Raw genomic sequence first — 23,876 nt, 5'->3', positions numbered from 1 at the left:
ACGGTCAAGTTTATGATGAGCTGCTTGAATGACTACTAGAGGCTTTCTGATAGCGAATGCATTGTTTGTTTAGAGCGCCCGGTGACGTGTTGGCGTGATGCTACCACCCCTGTGAAGTCCCGTTCCTCACCTCGTTACAGCCTCCATGACCAGCTTGGCGAGCTGTTCGTTGGCCTTGTCATCCAGCGGCATGTGATGCGCACCGCGGGCCTGTATGACCGTCCTCGTCCCCTCGTCAAAGAAGCCGACCAGCTTGTCGCTCTCCGCCTTCCACGGGTCCCTCGCGGCGATCCAGTGCACCGACGCCGCTTTGACCACCCCGCGCTTGAGCGACTCGCGATACAGGACCTCGCGCTCCGGGTCGACGACGTGCTCCCCCGCCTTGCCACCGCCGACAAACCCGCCGTGGAACGGCGCCGTGCCGCACACCGAGAGGACCATCTTGATGGGCGACGGCGACGGCGACGAGGACCCCTCGCCTTCGCCCTCGCCCTCGCCCTCGCCCTCCCCCGTCTCGAGCCGCCTGGCCACCTCCATGGCGACCTTGGCGCCCTGCGAGAACCCGACGAGCGCCACCACGCCGCCGAGCCGGCGCGCCTCGCGCGCCAGGCGCGGGATCTCCTCGCCGCCCGCCCAAAAGGCGCGCTCGGCGGCGGCGGTCGAGTCGTCGAGCCACGTGAGGTAGGGGTCGCACCCTTCAAAGAAGGGGAGGACGCCCGGGCCGGGGGCGCAGGGGACCGAGGCACTCAGGTAGCGCAGGTCGAAGTGCGGCTCGAGGAGGGCGTGGAGCTTTCGTGCTTCTGACGCGGGTGGGGCGGGGTGTTGTTAGTTGGTGGTGTTGGTGGTGGTGGTGGTGGTGGTGATGGGAACGGGAATGGTGCGGGATGGAGGGGTTGGGGGTCAGAGGAATGATGGGGAGGCGAGAACGGGGAACGGGAGGGAACGGGGGTTGAGGGGAACGTACGGAGGCGGAAGATGTCGGCGTTGGTGCCGGAGCCGTGGAAGAAGAGGATTTTGGGTTTGGGTTTGGACATGGCGATGAGGGGGGGAGTGGAAGCGAGATGATGGCTGTCAAAGGATGGGTTGAGGTGGAAGCAGAAAAACTTGTTTCACACGGGATCAAAAATATGAGCGTATACAGCGTGTGTAATAGTGAAATGATGCTTCACGATGAGAATTGTTGAGGATGGCTGATGCGTCGATGTCTCGATGGCTTGTGTGCAGTTGCGGCTGACAAAGAGCTCGGGTCGACTTCAGGCCGAAGCTCGCCGCTGACAGCAGCAGGCGATGCCGCATTGAGAATCGATTATGCTGGACGGCTTCACAGGTTTCACCGCAGGCTCAACGGAATGCATTTCGCTTAGTTGCCGCCTGAATCATGGAATCAATGTGGTGAGGATCCCACGGGTACAAGTACATCGCAGTCATGATAAGACTTTAGGGACTAATTATTGATAACAGTGCTAGAAGGAGGTCGCTAACGTTACTTTGTTTACGAAGGAAAGGGGGTCGGTCGTCCACCACGACGCCCCAGCAACACGATGTAAATAAGAGCAGAATTACCATTTTCTTCCTTTGCTCCAGCTAGCTTGGTTCATCCCCCCCTTCAACGACACAGACATCAGATCAACCAGCAGCGGTTGGGATTTCTCCATGTCTACCGCCTGACTCATTGGCAAGACCCCTGCTTGCGGTCTCGATGACGGCTTGTTAAAAAGGTACATGGCGGCGATGACAATCATAGCACCGGCAGTAGCCTGAATTGTTAGACAACATGCTTGTATATATTCCCATCATTTTTTCTAGGGAAAAACAAAAAGAGAGAACGCTTACTTACCTGCGATGACATGGGCGTGCCGATGAAGACCGCCGTCGCCACATAGCTCACGACGATGCTCAGGCTCGCGGCAAAGTTCTTGGCGACGTTGTCGGCGTAGGCGATGCACACAGCTACAACCAGGCCGCCCAGGGCCTGCAGCCCAACGGTCGTCCAGACGAGCACGTCGTACCCGACAAAGAACCCGTCTCGTTGAATCGCCGCGCCGTCCTGCCACAGCACCCCGACGAACAAGGCTGGGAACAGGCTGAAAAAGGACAGCTGCACATTGCGCGTCCACAGCGACACAGAAGCCAACGAGTCCTTGACAAGCTTTTCAAAGTAGACGCACGTGAGCCCCGAGATGACAGACGCTGCCAGGACGGCCGCCAGACCCCGACACGCGCCGGACGAGGATGCCATCTCGGCCCAGAAGCTCAGAGATGCCATCCTTGGAAGCCCATCATGCGAGCCGACCAAGCCCGACACTTGCACCGCCGCCACGCCCGCGGTGAGCATCACCAGAGCCAACCACTGACGCCGGGTGACGGACCGGCCCAAGAGCACGATGCTGAAGATCACCGTGGTGAGAATCTTGAGCTGGTACGTGACCTGAAACGTGACAGCGTCGAGGTTGCTGACGGCCACGTACACGAGCGAGTTTTGCAGCGTGTACAAGGCCGCGGGCACGATCAGCTTCCAACCGTCGGGGGCAAACACGGACTGGAAAACGGCAATGGCCAGCTCCGAAGGTCGAGCACCACGCCGGTTGCGCCAGGTGTCGTGGGTTGTTAGGGCGAGACTCGCTAGAAGCTTGATAACCTCCACCAGCAGCACGGCCGTTGAGGCGTAGTAGCGGGGCGAGAAGCCGGTTGGGCGGTTGCGGGAGCGGTGCATGACCTTGGACAGGAGGAGTGAGTGTCCAATTACCGTACCAAGCCTTTTGGAGGGAATGCCATAGGAGTGATGACTACCAGCTTACCATGACAAGCGCCGAGTTCTGTGCAACGAGCTGCTGCGTGTCAGGGGCTGCACGCGGAATACCAGCACTGAAGAGCCACTGGATGCGACCTACTGCGGCTAAAGAGAGCCTCTGCGCCCAGAGATGCCATGGCCAACCGATCGTCCGAGAGACGTGTATCGTTGCCGTTCCCGCTGAGGGCCGGGCCGGCTTGTCGAGAGCTCTGCCTACATTCATGGCCGCAGAAGTGTGCGTCTGAGTTTTGTGTATGAAGGAATGGGCCACCAGACATACAGCACGTGTAACCCGGCTCGCCCGAGACACTGGGAATGAAATCACAGAATTGACGATATACATACCAGTTGTTTACATACTTGAGGATGCCGGAGAGAGCTCGGGGAGCTGAGCCATGGGGAACCCAGCTGTTGGATGACGGGTAGGCAGCCAGCCCTGTGGACATCCGTGCCATCAGCAACAGCACTTCGCCGCATTCGTTGCATGACGTGAGCCGAAGGCGAACATACACCGGATGCGTCGCCTGAAGGCTCGAATGTCTCGGCCTGTCCCAGGTGTCAGCAGACGACATCAAAGTACACAGTGTCTGCTTATTTCCAGCTCGTCCTGTTGCGCATTGTGCACAAACATTCCTTCAAGCACCTGTGTATGACGTCGGGCCTCGGGCCTCCCCCCCCAAATCCAACCTGGATGCTTCTTAGCCAGCAACCAGCAGCCAGCAACAGCCTCGGAAACTCAGAATGCTGGCACATTCTGGGCTCGGCCAAATTAATTCATATCTCCTTTCTTCCCTTCCAATTCGAGCAGCCATCCAGCTCGCGTCTCCATCGTCACACACACACACACACACACACACACACACACACACACACACACACACACACACACACACACAGACACACACATATGCACGCATACGCATACGCACACGCACGCAGCACGCGACCGACTGCCCCAAGGACGTGGCCCCCGGTGGCGCAGCACCGTCATGAAGCGACCCAAGAATCCAGTGCAACACATTGCCCACGTCCCCCGCAGGGCTTGGCGCCAGCTCCTTCGCGCGGCCGTTGTGGTAGCTCTCTTCCCCGTCCTGCTGCAGTGGGTCGTCGCTTATCTCGTAGGTTCTGACGCCCGCATTCTCCCTCCCCAGCTTCAAACCGCCAAGAATCTCTTGGTGGTGACGGCACATCCCGACGATGAGTGTCTGTTCTTCTCTCCCAGCATTCTCGGCGTGCTCGACCGGCGGAAGCGGGAAATGACCGGCGGGCTGCTGGTCATGTCGACCGGTGAGTATTATTATCAAAGGATTTCTCAGGCTCCGCGACCTTCGGTCCGGGCTCAAGGGTCCACATCGCCGGTCGTTCGCCTCCGGCGCTGATAGCGTCCGTAGACGACCACAGCTGACCGCGCGATGATGTAACAAGGCAACAATTATGGCCTGGGTGAGACCAGGAGACAGGAGCTCCAGGGCTCTTGCAAGGTGTTGGGTATCAACGCAGCGAGATGCACTGCGCTAGACCATCCCGAGCTGCAGGACAATCCCAAGGTCTGGTGGAACACAACGCTCATCGAGGACATTGTCCGCGAGCATGTGGAAACATGGAAGGTTGATGCAGTGAGTACCTAATCGACCCGACATTGCGGTTCATCGAAGAGCGATCGACCCGCCTTGGCTGACAGATGGACGGTTGTGGTGCAGATCATCACCTTTGACGAAGGCGGGGTGTCTGGCCACATCAACCACCGGGCAGTCAGCGCGGCAGTGAGGTAAGCAGCCAGGAGAAACAAACACCAGCCCCAGCGGCAGAGAAGCAAACACCCAGGGCGGAACTAACAGCGTCTCTTAGGCACTATGCCGCAACGGATCCTAAAGCACCCGTCACCTTCACGCTGACCACCACCGCCCTCCTTCGCAAGTACACATTCTTGGGGGATCTGCCCCTGACGGCGCTGCCCTTTGCGTGGCGTATTCTCAGCGCTCTCTCCTATCCCGCGACGATGGCGGACGCAAAGACCACGCCGCAAGCCCTCGTGGCCAACACATGGCAGCGCTATCTCAGGACGCGCGAGGCTTTTGCGCAACATGCCAGCCAGTACACATGGGATCGCCATTTGTACATGATTGTGAGCCGCTATGTGTGGTTCAACGACTTGAAACGGGTCGAGCGACCAGGCTCCTCTTAGGTATCACCGCCAATAAAAAAAAGAAAAAAAAAGAAAAAAAAAAGAAAAAAAAAAAAAGAAAAGGAAAGAAAAGAGAAAAGGACACATGCATGCTTCCGCTCTCTGCAGATGCTCGTGGAATCGAGGCCGCAAACGCTGTGCAAGGCTTACACAGTATCAGGGGCCCATGCAGGACCCTGTGCCACCAGGGGGCATCGCGAGCCCTGTCAGACATGTCGGGCTCGCATCCTACGTAGCCATGCAGTTCCTCCAGCCAGTGAAGGTTGGTTACTGCGTACAAATGGAACCGTCAAGCCATTCCTCCCTGCCGGGCTGCTAAACATGGTCGGTGCCAAGAGAAGCACGATACCCCGTATGAATTACAAGCCTGCGCCGTCAAAAGCCGACAAATCGACCCCAGATCCAAACCCGGTACGGGTTACAAAAGCCGGCATTAGACCAGGTTTTGGCTGGATCCGCCGTACCTTGATATAGTGTAGTACCACACAGTGTACGTCATGCCGTCCTACCGGAAAGGAACCTATACCCCCCCTTGGGGCTGTGCTCCTCATTTGACTGCTTCTTTGTCTTGAGCCAACCACGCGTGGCGCAGTCCGGAGGGCACAGGCGCCGGCACGGGCATAGGCACAGGCACAGCCCCGCCGCTTCGTCGCCGTCAACGCTTGTTATTAATCACGTCTGGCGCATTCTCCGGACCTGGTCCAACCGTCCAAGGCGGTTGGTTGGCGTGGTTGACCAAACTCTCCAGCTTCCGTCTCGGAACCAAGCCCTTACAACGAACATCATTCCGGACACCCCGTTCCCCTTCTCCTGTTCCTTTTGCGGTTTGTGATCCGGCCCGTCCGGTTCGATCGCCCCCCCTCCCATACCTGGTCTTTCCTCCGTCCGAACTCTCCGGCCGCCGCCGACCCTTCCCACCAGTGCCGGCCGCTCCACAACCTCGCTCGAACACGGAAAACACCGATCCGGATCCGCCACCATGGGGATGCCCAACATCCCGGCCCCCTACCGCCGGCGTGCCCACCCGGGCCTCCTCGCCTGCGTCGCCGTCCTGGCCCTGCTCGGCATCTTCTGCGCCCGCGACCTGCTCTACGACACCTGGACCCTCGCCGCGATGCCGCTCCTCTGGTCCCGCCACTCCCGGCTCTTTGACCTGTCTGCCCCGGGGAGCGGGCTGGACGTCACGTTTTCCAACTACAGCATCCACCAAGCGAGCGCCGCGGAGCAGGGCTACGAGGACCGCGTCCCGGCCGTGCTGCATCACATCTCGCTCGGCAACGGGGCTGCGACGCACGAGAAGTGGACCGAGGTGCGCAAGACGTGCCTCGACATGCACCCCGGCTGGCACGCGTACCTGTGGACGGACGAGACGGCAGACCGGTTTGTGAAGGACCGGTTTCCCGGGGTGTACGACATGTGGAAGGGATATCGGTATCCGATCCAGAGGATCGACGCGTTGAGATACATGGTCTTGTACCACTACGGAGGTGAGATTTCTCTCTCTCTCTCTCTCTCTCTCTCTTTCTTTCTTTCTTTCTTTCGTTCTCTTTTTGTGGGCGGAAATTGACAAGACCGCCGACGAGACTGACGGAGAGATCCAGGCGTCATCCTCGACATGGACCTGCAGTGCAAACGCGCCTTGGGCCCGCTGCGCCGGTACGAGTTTGTCGCTCCCGAAGCCCACCCGGCGGGATTCTCCATCGGCTTCATGATGGCCGCCCGCGAGAGCCCGTTCCTCGCGGAGCTCGTCCACGGCTTGCCGCGCTACAACCGCCGCTGGTTCGGGCTGCCGTACCCGACCGTCATGTTCAGCACGGGCTGCCACTACGCTTCGTGAGTTTTCTCTTCTTCTGTCTTCCTCTGCTCCTGTGATGAAAGGTTATACCCTGGTGTAACTAACGGCGAGAACCAACCAGGACAATCCACACCCTCCAACCCACGCACCTCCGCGCGAAGCTCAAGATCCTCGCGGGACCCCCCGACACGAACCCCACCATGCACCACCTCAACGGCCGTGTCTCGACGCCCCTGTTTAACCACCTCGGCAGCTCGTCCTGGCATGCCTACGACGCGGCCATGCTTGTCGCCTTGGGGAAGAGCTCGGCCGTGATGCGCACGTGGGCGTTCGTGCCCGTGGTGGGGATCAGCGCTTTGGGTGTTGCATTCTGCGTGGTGAGACGGGTAAGAAAAGGAAGAAGATCTTTGCGGAGGTGATTTTTTGTCCTTTGTGTTGTTCTTGCGTGCTAGAATTAGTTAGCTCTGGTCTTGGTGTGGTGGGGTTTGTGTTTTGGTATGATACCCGTGTGTTACCGGTTCATGAGGCCCTCGAAATGCGTCAGGCGTTGACCTGGGCGGGTGTTGGAGAATCGAATGAAATCATTGATCGAATCGGGGTGTTTTTCTTCCAGGAGTTGAGAGCCGTCGCCGTCCCACGCAGACAGGCCGGACCGTTGGACGCACGAGCCTTGTCAAGCATTGTGCTGTATGTACATACTGTACAAAAGAGGCTGTGAAGCGATATTTACCATGATCATCGTCGGATGTAACGGTGGGGGTAGCATTGCAGGATGGTGAGCCGAGGGGATCATGATGTGACGCTGTCAAGGCTGAGAGAGCTGCAGCCAGAGCAACGCTCGGCAGGCATGATGTCATGGAATTGGCTGGACGGCGGGTTACACAAGCCAAGCCGTTCGGACAAGGTCGACAGGAGGTGTCGTGACGTGCGGGATGTCTCTTTGTATAACGACTTGACGGTGGCTTCGTTATCATCTCCCATGGACGCTTGTTTGGGGGTCTTGATCGTTTGTGAGCATATCAACTTTCCCTGGCTCATCTTGCGTCTCGGGACGGGGACTTTTCGAGGCTGGAAACCGAAAACCAATCCAACAGGGGCTCGTCCAGGCCGTACTTTTCTTGTCGCGATCATATGTTGCAACTGCTGAGTGAAGCAGCTTCTGTTTTTCAAATCCAGGGTCCAATCATCACAGCAGGGGACGTTCTTGAGAATACCTTCAAACATGGAGGGAAGCAGAACGTCCAGGACGGCGGGGTGGAAGAGGTTGTGAGGAATCGAAGAAAGACAAAAAAGCTCACCACCCAGCTCTACTCCCGCGCCGGTCGAGTAGCGGTGGATGGTTACGAAAAACCCCTCGCGAGGTTTTTACTTCGACGAGCCGTGGAGTCGAACCCGGACCTCTTTCGATTTACGACGACCGGACCGCGCCGAGTCTCCTCTCAATACCGCTCGGCCATTCTGCCAGTGTTTGGACCATTGAGAGGAGGCGGCCGGCAGTGATGCACAGACGAAGCACTGATAAAGGGAAGTGTTGACGTCTGTTGTGGGATGGGGGCTGGTTTCCAAAGCTCCTGAGTTGCCTCGGAGACCATTGTTGACTCCAGCGCAGCAAAGCCATGACCGCGACGGCAGACCGTCTTCGCCTCTCCTCTTTGATACAAACATCCTAGTCTGGTTTCCAGTGTTTTCTGTGCTAGAAATGTCCCGGGCGCCAAGTATCGATCTCTGATGTTTGACGTATTTACCTATCATCGCAGATCGTTCGCCAGCTGGCCAGGATGATCTGCAGTCCGCTCAAGTTGTAAAAAGACCACAATCAGCGAAGCAACACGGGTTGTATTATTCACCCTATGTTTTCATCTGCCATGAGCCACGAGTCTCAATGTACCTGGCAAGGTTCAGCTGGGGAGTCAACCATTCGTTGGACTAATGAGGACAACGATGACTGCGTCATAGGTGTGTTGCGTCATAGGTCATGTTCCACGGGACATCATTAGCCACTGAGGATGAGAATTGCGCGATACACCTTCAGAAGCTCAAACTCCTGATCGGATATAACTTGACCTCGGTTGGAAGTTACAGCGCAAACCTCTAGCAGATATCCAAGCATTATCGACGACTTACAGCAGAACAATGCTGCGCGTCACTCGCCTTACGCCAGGCCAACGGGCCCTCCTGCAGCACTCTCCGCCCGCCACCACCGCCACCACCACCACGGCCTACACCTTGGCCAACGAACCCTCATCACGCAACGTCACATTCGTGACCGGCAGGAACAGCACGCGCTGGCCGCTGGCATTCTCCGGGCCCATCACGAGAAGCAGCCCGGCCTTCTTCCGCCGCCCGCCGTCGATGATGAGTCCCAGCACGTAAGACCTCTCCCCTCAATTCGTGTCGAGAGATCCATTCCATTCATCAAGCGCTCAACCGTCGACAATGTTCCCTTTCAGCATCTCAACCGTGGCCCTTGGCAGCATCCTCGGCGGGTCGTGGTACATCTGGGAAGAAAGCCGCACGTACAAGGTCGGGCCCGAGGCAGACCGGTTGGAACCGCGCGTGGTGGGCGCGAGCCGCGAGGGGATCAACCCGGAGTACACCAAGTATGATCGGTGGGTGGAAGAGCATCAGCACAAGAAAAAGAAGAGCCAGTAAGGGGGGGTGCAGGATGGAGGCTGGGGGTCGTGGCATGGCTCGTTGTGATATGTGCGAAGGCTGTCGAGGCCGGTTTGGTACATGAGATGGGATGGAGCCAGCACCTGGCTGTTGGAAAAATCGTTGGAAGAATGTGAGTGGCTCTGAAAGGCATGACATGACGGAAGTGGGTAGATGGGGATATGCCATGTTTGTCAGCCCCTAGTGACAAGAATGCCACAACAGGAAAAGGGAGGGGGGGGCAGGATGCGGTTGGAAATGAAGACATTGAAAGAGACATACTCGCCGGACTGTAGGTCTTGCCCCTCCCAGACTGTATTACGTGCCACCCCCATACATAACCCTAACCCTTTGATCCATCGTCGCGTCCTGCGCCATCAATTGCTTGACACCATGACCATCATCGCCAAAATCAATCAACCTCGCAGCGGTTGAATCGCTCAAAAACGCAATAAAAATCGAATAGCTACAATTCGCAACAACATATCTGACGACGTAATTCATACAGAACCCTAACCCTCAAAACGCCTTAAGCGTCAAGATCCATAACCTCGCCTGCCATGCCCTCCCCTCCCATTACCTCAGCTGCCTGACTTGCCTGAGCCTGGTTCGCCTGGCTTGCACCCCTCCCGCGCGCCCTGCCTCTGGTGCCTCTGGTGGCCTTGGCGACCCTGCCCCTGGTGGTGGCGACTCCCCTCCCACCTCCCCTGGTGCCTCGCCTGCCACCATTTTCAATGTAATTGGCAGAGTTGGGAGGTTAAATGGCTTTGGCGGTCTTCATCGGAATGGCAGCCGCGAAGTTGTACGGGCGCGGGGTGGCAAGGGTTAGGGTTCTGTATGGGGTGTCACGTGATACAGTCTGGGAGGGGCAAGACCTACAGTCCGGCGAGTATGTCTCCATTGAAAAGTCCAGACATCGCTATCAAAAAGCACCCAACACAGCAGGCAACAGGCACATATCTTCCCTCTACGCCAGACCATCGCAGAGCCGCGGTGACCAACATAATAGGTCCCCTGCCAGTCAGCCTAGAAAGTACCATGCGCGTTTGCTCACATTTCATCCGCCAGAGCAACGAGATGACCTTCACCTACATTGCCCCACTGTCTTCTCAGCCAACGGCGTGTTGGTTTCGACCGGTATTGTTGCGCGCCACAGTGCCATGGTTCACGTATCTCGTTGGGCATTGATATCCCGGACCTCCTTCCCGGCTTTCCGTCGCGTGGCGGCAGTCTCTCTCCGTCAGGCATCTCCGGGCAGCCCATTCTTACGTAGCCAAACGCAGCGGGTATCGGATCCCGTGAGCTCTGAAGCGGGGGTGGATTGTGTCGAGATGTACACCCACGCCAAGGTTCTGGCAACCACGCGCCTCGGCGCGTCTGAGGTGACCATGTCATGAGCCCTGGCATAGACTGTGTGAAGCAAAAGGCGAGCTCTCCAAACGGCAAACTGGCCGTTTGGCAAACCGTTGGTATTTCATGAGGGCACAACAAAGAGTGGCCTTGGTCAGAGAGGCTGTAATTCTTCTCGGTTTCATGGCCCTGTCCACGCCGGTGGACCTTGGAATACTTGCCTAGACCACAACGATGCGAGCTCCTCTGAGCTGGTGCTTCCGGCATCGGTTCGCAGTTGGCCTGCATGGCAAATGCATAGTAAGCAATGAATTCGTCCATCGCAAACGTCTCGCATCAATGTTCCACGGGCAACTAGAGCCAAAGCCCGGTGGCCCATGGCCTTGCCTCCCCTAAACCATCTGAACAGACACGGATATTCTCCTGATGCCTTGGCGTACACCCACCCCTCCCCCAGCCAGGTCTCCAACCCTCTACAAACGAACTCCCGTACATCGCAACCCATGAGGAACGCCATCATGAGCCTTGATCTCCGCCTCCGGCGCCTCTCCCGTCTCAGAATGAATCGTAGTGGCCTGACTGTCGTGGCCATGCTCAGTTGAGTTGGAATACGTTCACCCCAACACTTCCAAGAGTGCGGCATTCGCCCATACACCCGAACAGGGGTGGGATTTCAACCTTGCTTACACGCCACTGTTCAGCGAAGCGTGCCGGACGGTCGACGTTTGCCTATGTGGGGGGGTATGGGGGGTTAAGGCGGTATGGGGGTATCGTGCATGCAGGCAAGGCAGCTCTTTCGCACGAACCGATCAGTTGGGCTCGGGCATCGTCGTCGGCCCGGGCTGGCTGACCGATATGCCCGATAAACGACGGGCCGTGGGAAACGCACACGGCCCAAAACGGTCGTCCATGGAGGGGTTCGAAGCCAATGAGGCGTGGAGAGCGCCATCAGCACGATCTGATGATGGCCAGCGGCGACGGGCTCGGTTTGCCGTGTTCTCCCTGACGCTGCCGATCGCCGTCTGCCCCTGTCTTCTGCACCAGCGGAACTACCCTGAAAGGCAGCGGGTACGGCCGTGCTACCCAGGAGTGATGACAGCTTTGGGGAGGTCTCAGATTGACCAAGTGCCTGGGTGCCGGTTCCGAGCGTGGAAGTATCGTATTGTCTAAGCATCTGTGCGAAGAAAGGGACAAAGAATCCGACATATCCTTTGTTTGCCACGATGTCTACTCAGGGCCTACAGCTATATCGTATGATCCTAGGGGTCTCTTCCACGCGCTTTCTGCACGCTGAGGCTGATCCTGCCAGCTTGCATTCACGTCATACATGGCACTTATGCGGGATGCTGCTGCAGCGCGGCATCTCCCAGGGGGCCGGGCTCCAATCAGACGGGCTTGTCATCCCGCCGCCACCGCACCCGGGTTCGCTCCATCATATACTGCGTATGCCAAATGCCCGGAACGCCCGGGCCGTCGTTGACGATGGACGGCCCTAGAAATGCCCCGAATGGAGCATGTGCAGCAACAGTTTAGGGTAGGGAAGCGAGCCAAGGCTGAGCGTGGGGGGACGAAGCATGCGTTTCCTGGCTTCAGGTGGAAACGACCCGTTCCCGCTCACAGCGAACACTACGGGGTCTCTAGTCGTTTGCAGGTACACTCTGGCCCGCCGGGCTTGGACCCAGACCATTGGCTACCCGGCGGCGTGCCTTTGCTGGGTGTTTCCGAAGCGGTTCTCTGATGTGCGTGCTTGGCCGCATCTGCCATCCACCAGACATGGGTGGCGCTGTGGATGGGACAGGTATTACCGCCCGCCACGCCACGGTAGCTTTGCGGTTGGGCTACGTCACTGCACGTAGCTAGCTTTGATTCCCGTGAGCTGAAGATACAACGTTTCCAACGTCCGAGATGTGATACCGTCCCCTGGCTTCTCTTTCCGGGAATCAAAATAGGTCAGGATGCCCGATCTGAAGGTCGTCACCAACTCGGCATGTCCTTCCGGCGGGAGGCTTCCGTGGCCTCGTCCCTATCTGGAAGACTCAGCGTCCATGTCAAGCAAGGATTCCATTTCTGGCTCTTCAAACACCACAGCCGACGGAAAGATCCTGTGAGAAATGACCATACGAACAAGATGGATGGCGGCTGAGCACCAGGGCTAGTGTAAACAATAGCCACTTTTCACCCCGTTCATTATGACCGCACCGAGACTCGAGCTTGTTCCTGGCCGAGTCCAGTCCGTCATGAATAAGATGACGGGTCCCTGTCCATGATGCCCATCGTCTTTTTTCTGCGGAACATCCAAGACACTGCTCCTCCCCCCAAACGTTGGGGCCCAAACTGTCCAACGTCCCGAGACACAACCTATTCACCACTCGAGGATAGGTGGTGTGGTCCAAGAGCCGGCTACACTCTTAGTTTTGATAAACTCTACTCACACCACAGGTCCTCCAACCATCCGCGCACGAGTTCCCTCCTCGGGAGCCTACACGGGCCTGCATACGGACCCAGCATCGCTCCGTCCTGACCGCTCTCCCCCCCCCCCCCCCCTCTCCGCGGTGCCCGACGAACCCCGCCAACATCTCGTGGCCTTTTCCCGTGGCCCTTCCCCTTCCCCTTCCCCGCATCCCGGAGTCCAAAACCGATCCTCTCGGAGGCGCCGCTGCGTCGGGGAGAAAGCAGCGGTGAATAGAGAGGAAGAGGAAGCGGTGGGAGTTGCAGGCGGCCCCGGGACCAGGGCCGTCGACGAGCACGTTGGGTCATCGTCGCGGGGCAAAGAGAGAAAGGCAGAGAGGTAGAGAGAGCGGGCGGGACGAGTCGCAGCCATGTTTATCAGCCCAGGCAGACCCCAAGGCCAGACGGACGTGGACGTCCCGGTCAACGTTTTTGCCTTTGCCGCCGCAGAGTTTGCCCCTTGGCTCCTCCAGCTGAACCAGATCAACATCAACGCCGCCGCCCTCTTCCTCCACCAGCACGCCCACGAGATGCCTTTTGGCTCGGTGTCTTTGTGGCCTCCGGCCGAATCCAAACCTAATACTCCCACCCACAGCTTGCCCATGTCTGGTGGCAGCGTGTACTTTTCCGAGACCCAAAACGCGGGCGACAACGTCATGTCTGAGGTAGGTGTGATGGTTCTGGCCCAGCTCAGGAGACGGAAGATGACGGAACAAAGAGGCTGACACTGCTGCCGGCTGTGAAGGTCTCGGAAGGCTCACCATACTGGCCGGCCGTCATCCCACCTGGGGTTCCTGGCATCGCTCCGTTTGTCCAGGGCGGCGGGGACCCGTTCTGGGGCCAAGCTATGAGCACCGCAACCACCACCAGCAGCAGCGGCGACGGCGGCGGCGGCAGCCATGCTGGCAGTCCAGCTTCTCTGCTCGACTTCCACGCTGCCACGGCGTACTCGAGCGCTCTGCCACAGACTGTATTTCGTCCAGGAGAGGCCCTGCACCTCGACCCCCCGATTCCGTCTGTCCTGGACGATGAGGATAACGAGTGGATGGGAATGTCGTCTCCCAAGACCGACCATCTCCCTTCTGACGATGGCCGCATGGTCGATGACGCCTCCAGCCCATGGAGCGAACATGACAAGATCAGCGAGACCGTCTCCCCACGGATGCTCCAGATCTGCCATAATACCCCGAGCTCGTCGTCGCCCGGCTCTTCTGACAGCGGCGATGGCTCTTCTCATGGGGGAAACACCCCGGCAGGCGATGCCGCGAATCTCCCAGAAAGCACTCATCATGACATCAACAACAACAGCAACAACAACAGCAACAACAACAGCAACAACAACAGCAACAACAACAGCAACAACAACAGCAACAACAACAACAGCAACAACAACAACGACGACGACGACGATAGCGAGACCCCAGATAATCGACCTGCCCGGGGGATGAACTCACGCAAGCGTCTTCCTTCACGCAGCGGCCGGAGCGTATCCATGCCGACGGCCCTACGGCCGCAGCCGACGACGTCTGGAAACTCACCGGCGACTTCCTCGCGGCGCCAGCTCCCTCCCTCACACGTGGCCCGCCGGGCCACTCGGCTCCGGCACAGCTCCGCCGCGGCGGCTTTGTCCTCTCCCATGCCATCCCCTGGCGCCGACGTCCTCGGCCCGGCGACCAGTCTCCACGCCGCCACCATGGCCATCCCAAGCCCCCTTCCCATCCCCATGGCTCCGCACCACCAAGACCCGCTCACCCTCTTTCCGCCGCCGCCACAGCACTTGCCGCCCGCCCTCGTGTCTCCCCCGGCATCGCTGCTCCAAAGCCCACAACAAGCCCTACCGCCTCGGACCTCGCGCTCGGCACGCGTCGCCGCTTCCGCCGCCTCCGCCACCTCCGCCGCGGTGCTCACGGACAGGATGTCCAAGGACCAGTTCCTTCTTCACCACAAGCAGATGGGCCTCACGTACAAGGAGATACGGCGGATAGGGGGCTTCACCGAGGCGGAGTCGACGTTGCGAGGGCGGTACCGGACGTTGACCAAGTCGCGGGAGGCGAGGGTGAGGAAGCCCGAGTGGTCCGAGAAGGATGTGAGTGTGTTTGATTTTTGCCCATTGTTTCTACAGACACCACACGCACCCCCATACACACATGCTCTCTCCTTTTTCTCTCTTTCTCTCTCTCTCTCTCTTTCTCTTTCTCTTTCTCTCTCTCTCTCTCTCTCAAGAAACAAAGACACAAAATAAACGAAGCCACTACTAACCCTAAAATCCGCCCCCCTCCCCGCCCCCTAACAAGCTCCACCTCCTCGAACGCGCGGTCCGCATCCTCGCCACGACCCGCGACCTCAACCCCTCCAAGATCCCCTGGAAGCGGGTGGCCGAGTACATCGTGGCCCACGGCGGGACCTACCACTTTGGCAACTCGACGTGCCGCAAGCGGTGGGACGAGCTGTGCCAGGCCATGGCGGCGCGGGGCAAGCGGGCGCTCGGGGGCTGGTTCTTTGACGAGAACGCGCAGTTCATGCGGGCCCAGCAGCAGCAGCACCAGCAGCGGCAGCAGTACCAGCAGCAGCAGTACCAGCACGAGTACCAACACCCGTACCAGCTTCATCAGGAGGAGGTCGGGAATGAGGATGCGGATGATTGATGATGATGATGCTGAGGCTGCTGATGATGAAGGAATGGGTGACAGGGAGGAAAGGGGATATCGCAGGCGTGGGAGCAGGGGGGGATAGAAGTAATAATGTGTGACTTGAGAAAAGAGGTGTAGGAGGAAAGGATGTGCTGTGTGTATGAAGCTTGAGGTTCGGAACCAAAGGGAAAGGCAGGTAGGTTCGCTTTGTAATAATACCGCAGAAAGGCAACGGAGGAGGGCTCGAAGGGGACGAGATTGGCGTTCAGGTCGTTTTTCCTTTGTCAGCGGATGGGCGGACGAGGTTTGTTTGCCTTTGGACACGACACGGCTGTAGCAAGTCGACAGCGGTGGTGTAATAGTCAGTGTAGCAGTTGGCAAATCCGGAGAGTCATTGAAAGCACATTGCCAGGGGCGAATGATAATGAAGGGATGTGGTGAACATAGATCCAAGGTCTCGCATGTCTATCCTCTCTAAAGTCTATCGCAACGGAGTTCTAAACACTGCTCATGCTACTACTACGCCGGGGACGGCGATGATACACATTCGGCACTCCCACCCTCCCAAGCAACTCCAACAACTGCTCCGGCTCCGCCCTCAGCGCATCCCACTCCGCTTCCGACTTCACCAGGGCCGTGCCCGCCAGCACGGTTCCGTTCAGCGCCAGCGTCCCAACCGTTTTCCTGACCGTCTCGCCCGCCTCCTCCGCCGCCCTCGTCACCGCCGACCCCTCCGCCACACGGGGCGCTACGACCAAGACATCCCTCGTCATGGCCAAGTTGTAGTCAATCTTTGCCGGCCTTGGCTCGCCAGCAGCACTAGCAGGGGCGGCGGCAGCTTCTTGACTCCCCAACACGGCCTCGCACGCCCGCTGATATAAGCGGAGGTACACCGTCTCAAGATCCGCACCGGGCCCGATGCGCTCGGCAAAGGTCTGAAACGGCACGCGGCGTGCGACATCCGGGTCCAGCAAGCGGTTGGCGAGCACGTCCCAGGCGCCAGCCTCGTCGGGGTTCAAGCCCTCGCGCATGCGGGCCACTGGCAGCAGCTGCAGGTGGCGATGGGGCTGGCTGGAGCCGGATGCGGGGCCCGAGTTGTAGAAGACGTAGAGCTCGCTCTTGCTGGGGTCATCATGGGTTGGGCCATCGAGCCCTGGTTCGGCGTAGGCGTGGTAGGCTTGGATGCAGGCGTAGGCGGCCTCGAGGTCGGCGCGGCTGAGCAGGTCGGTCTGCTCCTCGAAGGCTTTCGTGGCCAGGATGAAGTGCTCCGGGACGATGGCGAACTTGTTGAGGATGAGATTGTGCGAGGTGCCCAGCGAGGCGACCAGCATCGCTTCGGCAGGGTTGTCGAAGGGGTCGAAGGCGGGCTTCTTGGGCTGGCCGGTTGCCGCAGAGGGCTCGGTGGTGGGGGCTGCGGGGAGAGGGGCGCGGGGTTTGTTGGCCAGAGAGGGGGAGAAGCGAAGTTGAAACTGAGCGATATCCAAGGTTAGTCTGTTGGTCCAAGACGAACCACAGCGACGCGCGACAACACCATGGAGGAAGCGGGAACGAACAGGGATCGAGTTGACGGCAATCAGCGTCACATGGGTCGGAAAGAACAAGACATCGCGGCTGGCCACAGCGCGACGAAACGCGCTGCGGACCAGGTCCGGCAGGTTGGCTGGGACGCTTGGGGCCATTCGCACGCGGAGCGGCATGTCTGGGAGGGGAGCTTGGTTCTTTGCACGGAGGAGGAAGAGGAGGAAACGAGCGAGAAGCCCCGCGATGAGGTCATCGTGGTCTGTGCGTCGCGGTGCCAAGCCCGGCGGCACGGCGGAAGAGAGGCCGACACCGAGACCAGCGACGCCTGACGCCGGGTATATGCCGCTTATGGCCGATTCGGGGTGGTGACGGAAGAGGAGCGAGAGCGGAAAGAAGACGGTTCCGTTTTAGATTCCCGGCAACCCGACGACGCGGCGGAGGGCGGGAATGCCGCGAGGGAGAATGTACGTCGCGTAGAGCCCGGCGGCGGCGAACAAGAGGCCGGTAAGCTGTTTGTTCTTCTCCGTCAGCGCTGCCCTCCTGCCTTTGCGCATCGTCTGCCATCTTCCCGGCACTCACCTTTTCAAACCACGTATGAAAGTAAATGGCCGTCATCAGCATCATCCACACGCCCAGCACCACCACCGCGCCTGCCAGCTTCCCTCCCCACCCCAGCGCCTTCGACGCCGACGGCGGCGCGGGCCCGTCCCAGCCTTCCGTGGGCATCGCCTCGACGCTCGCGCTCTTGACGGCGCCGTCGGGCATCACGACGCACCTCTCCTCCTTCAGCCACCCGGCCCAAAGCGCCGTGGCCCACCCGACCTCCTGAAGCAAAAACACGCTGCCGAGCACCAGCAAGAACACGTGTCCCGAAATGTCGTGGCCGCCCCTCCACTTGCCGCCCGACGCCCTGCACGCCGCCGCCGTGAACACCTCCTTGACCGACACCTCGCCCTCTTCGATCACCAAGGCCAGGCGGTCCTGGGCGGCTTCGCACCGCCCGCCGGTCCAGCGGAACCCGCGGTCGACGATGGCGGGGCCAAAGCACCACTGCGTCACCAGCACCCACCATCCCGTCACCATGAGCCACCGGATCACGGCCCCGGGGCGTAACCCGCCGCCGGCGGTCACCAGCCCCACCACCCGGGGGGGCGGGCTGTAGGCAGGGCTCGTAAAGACCCAGGCGAACAAGGACACGGTGATCCAGGCCCAGCCGCGCTTGACGAAGAGGACGTTGAGCAGGTTATCCTTGCGCGCAAAGTACGAGGGCGCGAGGTGGGGCGGGTAGGCGGCGGAGACGGGATCGTGGGAGACGGAGCGGGTTTCGGGGGAGATGAAGGAGAAGAGGGCGCCGAAAAGCAGGAGGGAGGGGAAGACGGCGAGGAGAACGAGCTCAGTGCGGGTTGGGAGCCACGGGTTGCGTTGTTGATAGGTGGAGGTGCCGTTCCCGTGGTGGGTTGGCTGGGTTGATAGCGATGGACCAGCAGGCGGAGGCGAGGACCGGCGGGATCGGGAGTGGTCGCGGTTGTGGGACGAGGAGGATTGGGAGGCCATGGTGTCGGGTTGAGAGGGAGGACGGTAGGTCGGGAGTGTTTGTAGCTGCCCGGGCCAAGAGCCAACAAAGGAAGGCTCCTGGTTCGGCACCTTCGTTTGTGAGTCGCAAGAGAGAGAGAGAGAAATCGGGACGAGGCCGTAGGAGCGAAAAGACAAAAAGAAAAACAAAAAAAAAAAAAAACAGAGAGAGAACGGGAGCTTGGAAGGGGAGGAATTGGGATGGATGGAACCTCTGCTATGACGTTGCATGGCACCTGAAAGAGGCTTGGCATTCACGTGTTTGCATCCTCTTTCGGAGGGATGGAGCCCACGGCGACGGGGAGCCCCACTCCACTCTCGTCCAAACGAGGGTTGGGGTTCACCCGTCTTGACACGGATTGGATCATTGAATCCGCCCACTTACACAGTATACTACTGTGTACACAGTGTACACAGTATTCGTACAACGAGTGAACGACAACAACAACAATAACAACAACAGCAACAACAACAATAACAACAACAACAACGACAGCAACAGGAGGGACGATTCAGAGGTCATCATCATCCATCATTCATAGTGTACAAGAAAAAAAACACTCTCTTTTCTCTCCCCCGAAAGCGTCGTCCGCTTCCCAGGCAGATCAGATGATGCATGCATGCACACAGCTTCCTGCGGTCTACAGCACTCCAACCCGGCCCAAGTAAGAAAAATGCATCCTTCAATGCCTCTAGGGCCACATAATATTGTGGAAGAAAAAAGTCAAGAAGAAAAGAAAAAAGACGAAAAAAAACATCCCAACTTCCTACCACATGGACTAGCATATGGGGTATCATCCAGTGTTCACTCTGCCTTGTTGTTGTTCGTCGTTGCCTTTCCCCTATCTTGTCTTGAGATATCCGGACCAACTCTCACTCCTCCTTGTACCCTGCACACCTGCTGCTGCTGCTGCTGCTGCTGTTGCTCCTCCGCGTCCCGTCGCCCATGTGGCCGAACCTCTAGGTCGGCTTGAACAAGGCCACCGTCGCGCAAAAGTTGTTCCTGTTGTCCCGGTCCAGCACCACGCCGGCCCCGTCGACCGTCACCATGTTGACGCTCGCCTTGGTGTTGAGCCCGAAGAAGCTGACCTGGCTGCCCTGCTCCAGCGACACGACGTGGTCCTGGCAGTTTTGCTGGCCGACGCACTCCTGCAGGTAGTTGTCAAAGAAGCTGTACAGGCCGGCGCCGTAGATGAAAATGTCGCGCGAGTTGATGGCCCGCACGCCCCAGGCGCGGCGGCAGGCCGGCGTGTCGTTGGCGCCCGTGCAAAACGCGGCAAAGTCCGGGTCCGCGAAGCGGGCCTGCGCGCGGAACGGCGCCGTCGCGTCCGGGTTGCCCTGGAAGTACGGGGTCTCGGTCTGGATGTGGCCGAGGAACACGTTGGACGCGTTGCGGAACTGGTAGTTGTAGAGCGTCGAGTGCTCCGACGCCGTGCCCCACCCCCACACGGGGCCCGCGCCCTCGATGAGGATGCCGCGGCCGTTGAACACGTCGATCTGCTGGTCGCGCGCTTCGGGCTCGAGCGCGTGGTCCGCCACCCAGTACCACGTGTTCTCGAGGTACACGCTGCCGCCGGCGGGCACGTGCAGCATCATAAAGGCGCCGAAGCACTCCGGGCGCACGGGGTTGGTGACGTTGGGGTTCTTGGCGCACTGCTCGAGCTCGAGCTGCGTGCCCGCGTAGCCGCCGATGCGCGTGTGCACGTCCCAGAGCGCCGCCGCGCCGGGCCGCACGCCCGCCACGTTCCATTCCATCATGATGGCGCCCGGCTGCGGGCCCGCCGTGCCGAAGATGAGGTCCGACATCTCCACCTCGCCCGTCTCGCCCGGCTGGCCCACCTGGAACACGGGCTGCGGGTTGTCCTGGTCCTTGAAGAAGCCGTCGCCGGCGGCCAGGATGAGCGGCAGCGCCTCGCCCGTGATGCGGATGTTGCTGGGCACGCGCACCGTGCGCGTGACGAGGTAGGCGCCGTGGTCAAAGTAGACGACCTGGTCCGGCGTGGCGCGGTCGAGCAGCGCCTGGATGGCGGCCGTGTCGTCGGTGCGCCCGTCGCCCTTGGCGCCGTTGGCCTTGGCGCTGAGGAACTGGCTGGCCGGCACGTTCTCGTACTGCGGCTTGCTGCGCGTCACCACCTTGCCCGTGGCCGGGTCGAGCAGCGCGGCCGGCTTGGCCACGGGCGCCTCGAGGCCCTGCACGGCGCGGCCGGACGCGGCGCTGGCGGCGCCGGCGCCGGCGTAGACGCGGCCCTGCGCGAAGAAGGGGATCTTGGCGTTGCCGGCGACGACGACGGCGCCCGTGGCCTCGTTGACGACGCCCTGCGCGGTGCCCGTGAGGTCGACGTTCTCGAGGATGAGGGTGCCGTTGGTGTGCGGCGAGGCCACGTCGTAGGCCGTCTTGACGGCGACCTGGGTGTTGGTGAAGTGGCTGTCGAGCACCAGCACCGAGCCGACCGTCTGGCCGGCCGGGCCGCCGTTGGCCATGTCGATGCCGACGCCGCAGTTGTTGACCTTGACGTCCTGGAAGACCCAGGCCCAGTTCCAGTTCATAAAGATGGCCGTCTGGCAGTTGTTGAAGGTCAGGTTGCGCGTCGTGAACTGCTGGTTGCCGAAAAAGGCGCCGAAGCGGCCGCCGTTGAAGGTCAGGTCCGACATGAAGCCGCCCGAGCCGTTGTCCATGAAGATGCCCTGCTGCCGGTTGGCCTCGCCGCCGTCGGTGCGCATGTTGAAGACGATGTTCTGCAGGCTCGTCGCCTGGGCCACCTGCCAGTGGATGCCGGTGCCCGTCTCGACGGGCTGCGCCGTCACGTCGATGATGAAGTTGCGCACCTGCCGGAAAAAGTTGTTTTGGTTGACCCACCAGTTGCGGCCCGTGTCGTCGTAGGGATCCGAGTCGATGACGGCGATGCCGGCAAAGTTGGGTGAGGCCTTGAGCGTCGGCAGGTTGATGGCGTCGCCGACCAGCTGCGTGTAGTAGTAAGGGATGATGGGGCGGCTCACGAGGTAGGTGCCGGGAGGGAAGTAGACGAGGGCGGGGGTCGTGGTCTGGGACGAGCAGTTCTCGCCGCAGCGGTTGCCGTCGCTGATGGCCCGGTTGATGGCGTCCGTGTCGTCGGTAACGCCGTCGCCCCGAGCGCCGTAGTCACGCACGTTGCGGAACACCTTGTAATTGGGGTCGGGGTTGAAGGCCGGCTGGCCCTGGCGCTGGATGTTGGCCAGCCACCAGCCGGATTCTTGCCGGCGGACGGCGGCGGAGGCGGGAGCCGGAGCCGGGGCCGGGGCCGGGGCCGCGAGGGCCGGAGCCCCGAGGCCCAAGGCCAGCAGGAAGAGGGATGAGATTTTGGAAAGGATCATGGCGAAGTCGTTCTCGCGAATTGATGGCGGTCAAGGTAGGAAGAAGAAGAAGAGTTGAGAGGCTCGAAGAAAGTGAACTGGGTCGAGTTAGCTGTGCGTGACATGCAAGGGAGGATGGGCTTTTGGAAAAGACCGTCGAGGGCAGAACAGTCAAGGAAGAGGGAAAACGTGGCCAGGAAGCATGAGCCAGCCTGTCTGTCTGCTGGGAAGGGAGGGTTGGACTCAAGCTAGCATTCCTGCCGTCGTCATTCCTGTTGTGTCGATAAACAAATAAACAAACGCGAGGGAGAGGTGGTCAAGTGTCGTTCCCGCAACACAATGGGGATTCTCCAGGGACAATGGTCCGAACCCAAACAATACGACGGGATGAACAATAGACCAGCTCTTCCCCCTTCGATCAACCGACAAGAAAAACCTAAAACCTACAACCTGAAAAAGAAACATAAAATAGAAATAATAATAAAAAAAAAAAAAAAGGCCGTTGACTTACTGTAAGTCGGATCCTGAACCAGCCAGAAACGCAATGCCCTGACCAGCCAAGGCCGAAACGAACGACAGAGGGAAGGACGGAGACTCAAACGGTCAAAAAAAGAAAAGAGAGAGACAGGCAGGTAGGCCAGAGAAGCGACCCGAGCATCCCATGGACTGTGCCGGACACGGCAGCGAGGTGCCGGGAGGCCGAAGCAGTCTTATACATTACAAAGTACACCCATAGACAGTAGCTGCGTCGCTCAGGCACGCACAGGCACAAGCGGTTCTCAGCGGGCTGCCGGGTTAGCGTCCGGGAATAGCACCGAAGCCCCGGACCCTGCAAGCCACCCGCTTCATCGGTGCAGGGATGGGCTACCAGTCCCTGACGTAGTAGTGGGGGTGGGGGGGTCTTTTGTTGGCGAGCACCACACGCCGACGTCGCCAGTCACCGTGGATAGGTGGTTTGTGAGCATGAGTGATTGGATGCGACTCTCTGCGACCTGAGCGGTTACGTTGCAGCTGCTCGAGAAAATGGGCCATGGCACCATGAACACATGAACACATGACAGAAGCCGGGCATGGTGTTGCGTTGCCGGGAGGTGGAGGTGTTGACGAGCGATCGTAGCGCCCGGGTGAAAGAAACGAGCTGGCGGCTCTCCATCGCCTGGGTCCTCGGCATCCTCTCCGCTTTCTCTCTCTCTCTCTCCCTCTCTCTCTCTCCTCGCTCCACCTCTGGCCCCGCCATCCTGAAATATGTACATAGTACGTACATGCCGGCGCATATGTACAAAGCGCGAGCAACAGCCCCCGCCTCGATCTAGGGGCGGGCGGCACCACGACTCCAAACACCATGTCGGAGAGCCACGCTGCCACGCGGCATGTTCCACGGTCCAACGGGGCCCGCAGAACAAGGAAACGCTCTGCCACGGGAAAAAGGAACTACGGGATGGGACAAGCGCTGGGAACGGCTAGGGCGGGGCGGGCAGATCTTGGAGCATCCGATCCAGGGGCGTTCAGGGGGTGTGATTCATGCAACGTTGTTCATGTCGGCTCTTGGGGCTCGGAAGAGACATGACTTGCGAGCGTCGTGATGCCAATCCAAACGAGGGG

General features: G+C 59.7%; 9 protein-coding genes across 9 annotated transcripts; 4 read left to right on the top strand and 5 right to left on the bottom strand.

Annotated features, from left to right (window-relative positions):
• Positions 1 to 126: 126 nt before the first annotated feature.
• On the bottom strand, positions 127 to 1,034 carry VTJ83DRAFT_2738 (uncharacterized protein; the record flags this gene model as incomplete). The annotated part of the gene is made up of 2 exons (XM_071009041.1): positions 127 to 800; positions 965 to 1,034. The coding sequence occupies 2 exons, from the start codon at positions 1,032 to 1,034 to the stop codon at positions 127 to 129; spliced, it is 744 nt and encodes a 247-aa protein (XP_070869278.1).
• A 676-nt stretch (positions 1,035 to 1,710) lies between these two features.
• Positions 1,711 to 3,014, bottom strand: VTJ83DRAFT_2737 (uncharacterized protein; the record flags this gene model as incomplete). Its single annotated transcript, XM_071009040.1, has 4 exons — positions 1,711 to 1,757; positions 1,834 to 2,716; positions 2,799 to 2,828; positions 3,009 to 3,014. The coding sequence occupies 4 exons, from the start codon at positions 3,012 to 3,014 to the stop codon at positions 1,711 to 1,713; spliced, it is 966 nt and encodes a 321-aa protein (XP_070869277.1).
• Positions 3,015 to 3,780: 766 nt separating this feature from the next.
• Positions 3,781 to 4,976, top strand: VTJ83DRAFT_2736 (uncharacterized protein; the record flags this gene model as incomplete). The annotated part of the gene is made up of 5 exons (XM_071009039.1): positions 3,781 to 3,864; positions 3,943 to 4,078; positions 4,217 to 4,407; positions 4,492 to 4,559; positions 4,640 to 4,976. 5 exons carry the CDS (start codon positions 3,781 to 3,783, stop codon positions 4,974 to 4,976), a joined length of 816 nt encoding a protein of 271 aa, XP_070869276.1.
• Positions 4,977 to 5,955: 979 nt separating this feature from the next.
• On the top strand, positions 5,956 to 7,190 carry VTJ83DRAFT_2735 (uncharacterized protein; the record flags this gene model as incomplete). Its single annotated transcript, XM_071009038.1, has 3 exons — positions 5,956 to 6,463; positions 6,578 to 6,809; positions 6,893 to 7,190. 3 exons carry the CDS (start codon positions 5,956 to 5,958, stop codon positions 7,188 to 7,190), a joined length of 1,038 nt encoding a protein of 345 aa, XP_070869275.1.
• A 1,714-nt stretch (positions 7,191 to 8,904) lies between these two features.
• VTJ83DRAFT_2734 (uncharacterized protein) lies at positions 8,905 to 9,423 on the top strand (the record flags this gene model as incomplete). The annotated part of the gene is made up of 2 exons (XM_071009037.1): positions 8,905 to 9,140; positions 9,222 to 9,423. The coding sequence occupies 2 exons, from the start codon at positions 8,905 to 8,907 to the stop codon at positions 9,421 to 9,423; spliced, it is 438 nt and encodes a 145-aa protein (XP_070869274.1).
• A 4,169-nt stretch (positions 9,424 to 13,592) lies between these two features.
• VTJ83DRAFT_2733 (uncharacterized protein) lies at positions 13,593 to 15,866 on the top strand (the record flags this gene model as incomplete). The annotated part of the gene is made up of 3 exons (XM_071009036.1): positions 13,593 to 13,886; positions 13,967 to 15,307; positions 15,516 to 15,866. 3 exons carry the CDS (start codon positions 13,593 to 13,595, stop codon positions 15,864 to 15,866), a joined length of 1,986 nt encoding a protein of 661 aa, XP_070869273.1.
• A 482-nt stretch (positions 15,867 to 16,348) lies between these two features.
• Positions 16,349 to 17,548, bottom strand: VTJ83DRAFT_2732 (uncharacterized protein; the record flags this gene model as incomplete). Its single annotated transcript, XM_071009035.1, has 2 exons — positions 16,349 to 17,320; positions 17,405 to 17,548. The coding sequence occupies 2 exons, from the start codon at positions 17,546 to 17,548 to the stop codon at positions 16,349 to 16,351; spliced, it is 1,116 nt and encodes a 371-aa protein (XP_070869272.1).
• A 231-nt stretch (positions 17,549 to 17,779) lies between these two features.
• VTJ83DRAFT_2731 (uncharacterized protein) lies at positions 17,780 to 18,926 on the bottom strand (the record flags this gene model as incomplete). The annotated part of the gene is made up of 2 exons (XM_071009034.1): positions 17,780 to 17,881; positions 17,952 to 18,926. 2 exons carry the CDS (start codon positions 18,924 to 18,926, stop codon positions 17,780 to 17,782), a joined length of 1,077 nt encoding a protein of 358 aa, XP_070869271.1.
• Positions 18,927 to 19,904: 978 nt separating this feature from the next.
• On the bottom strand, positions 19,905 to 22,295 carry VTJ83DRAFT_2730 (uncharacterized protein; the record flags this gene model as incomplete). Its single annotated transcript, XM_071009033.1, has 1 exon — positions 19,905 to 22,295. One exon carries the CDS (start codon positions 22,293 to 22,295, stop codon positions 19,905 to 19,907), a length of 2,391 nt encoding a protein of 796 aa, XP_070869270.1.
• Positions 22,296 to 23,876: the final 1,581 nt, after the last annotated feature.

The sequence above is a fragment of the Remersonia thermophila genome, chromosome 2 (genome assembly GCF_042764415.1).
Source record: "Remersonia thermophila strain ATCC 22073 chromosome 2, whole genome shotgun sequence".
NCBI lineage: Eukaryota > Fungi > Ascomycota > Sordariomycetes > Sordariales > Chaetomiaceae > Remersonia > Remersonia thermophila.
Note: the sequence above shows the minus strand (reverse complement) of the source record. Positions and strands in the feature narration are given on the sequence as shown.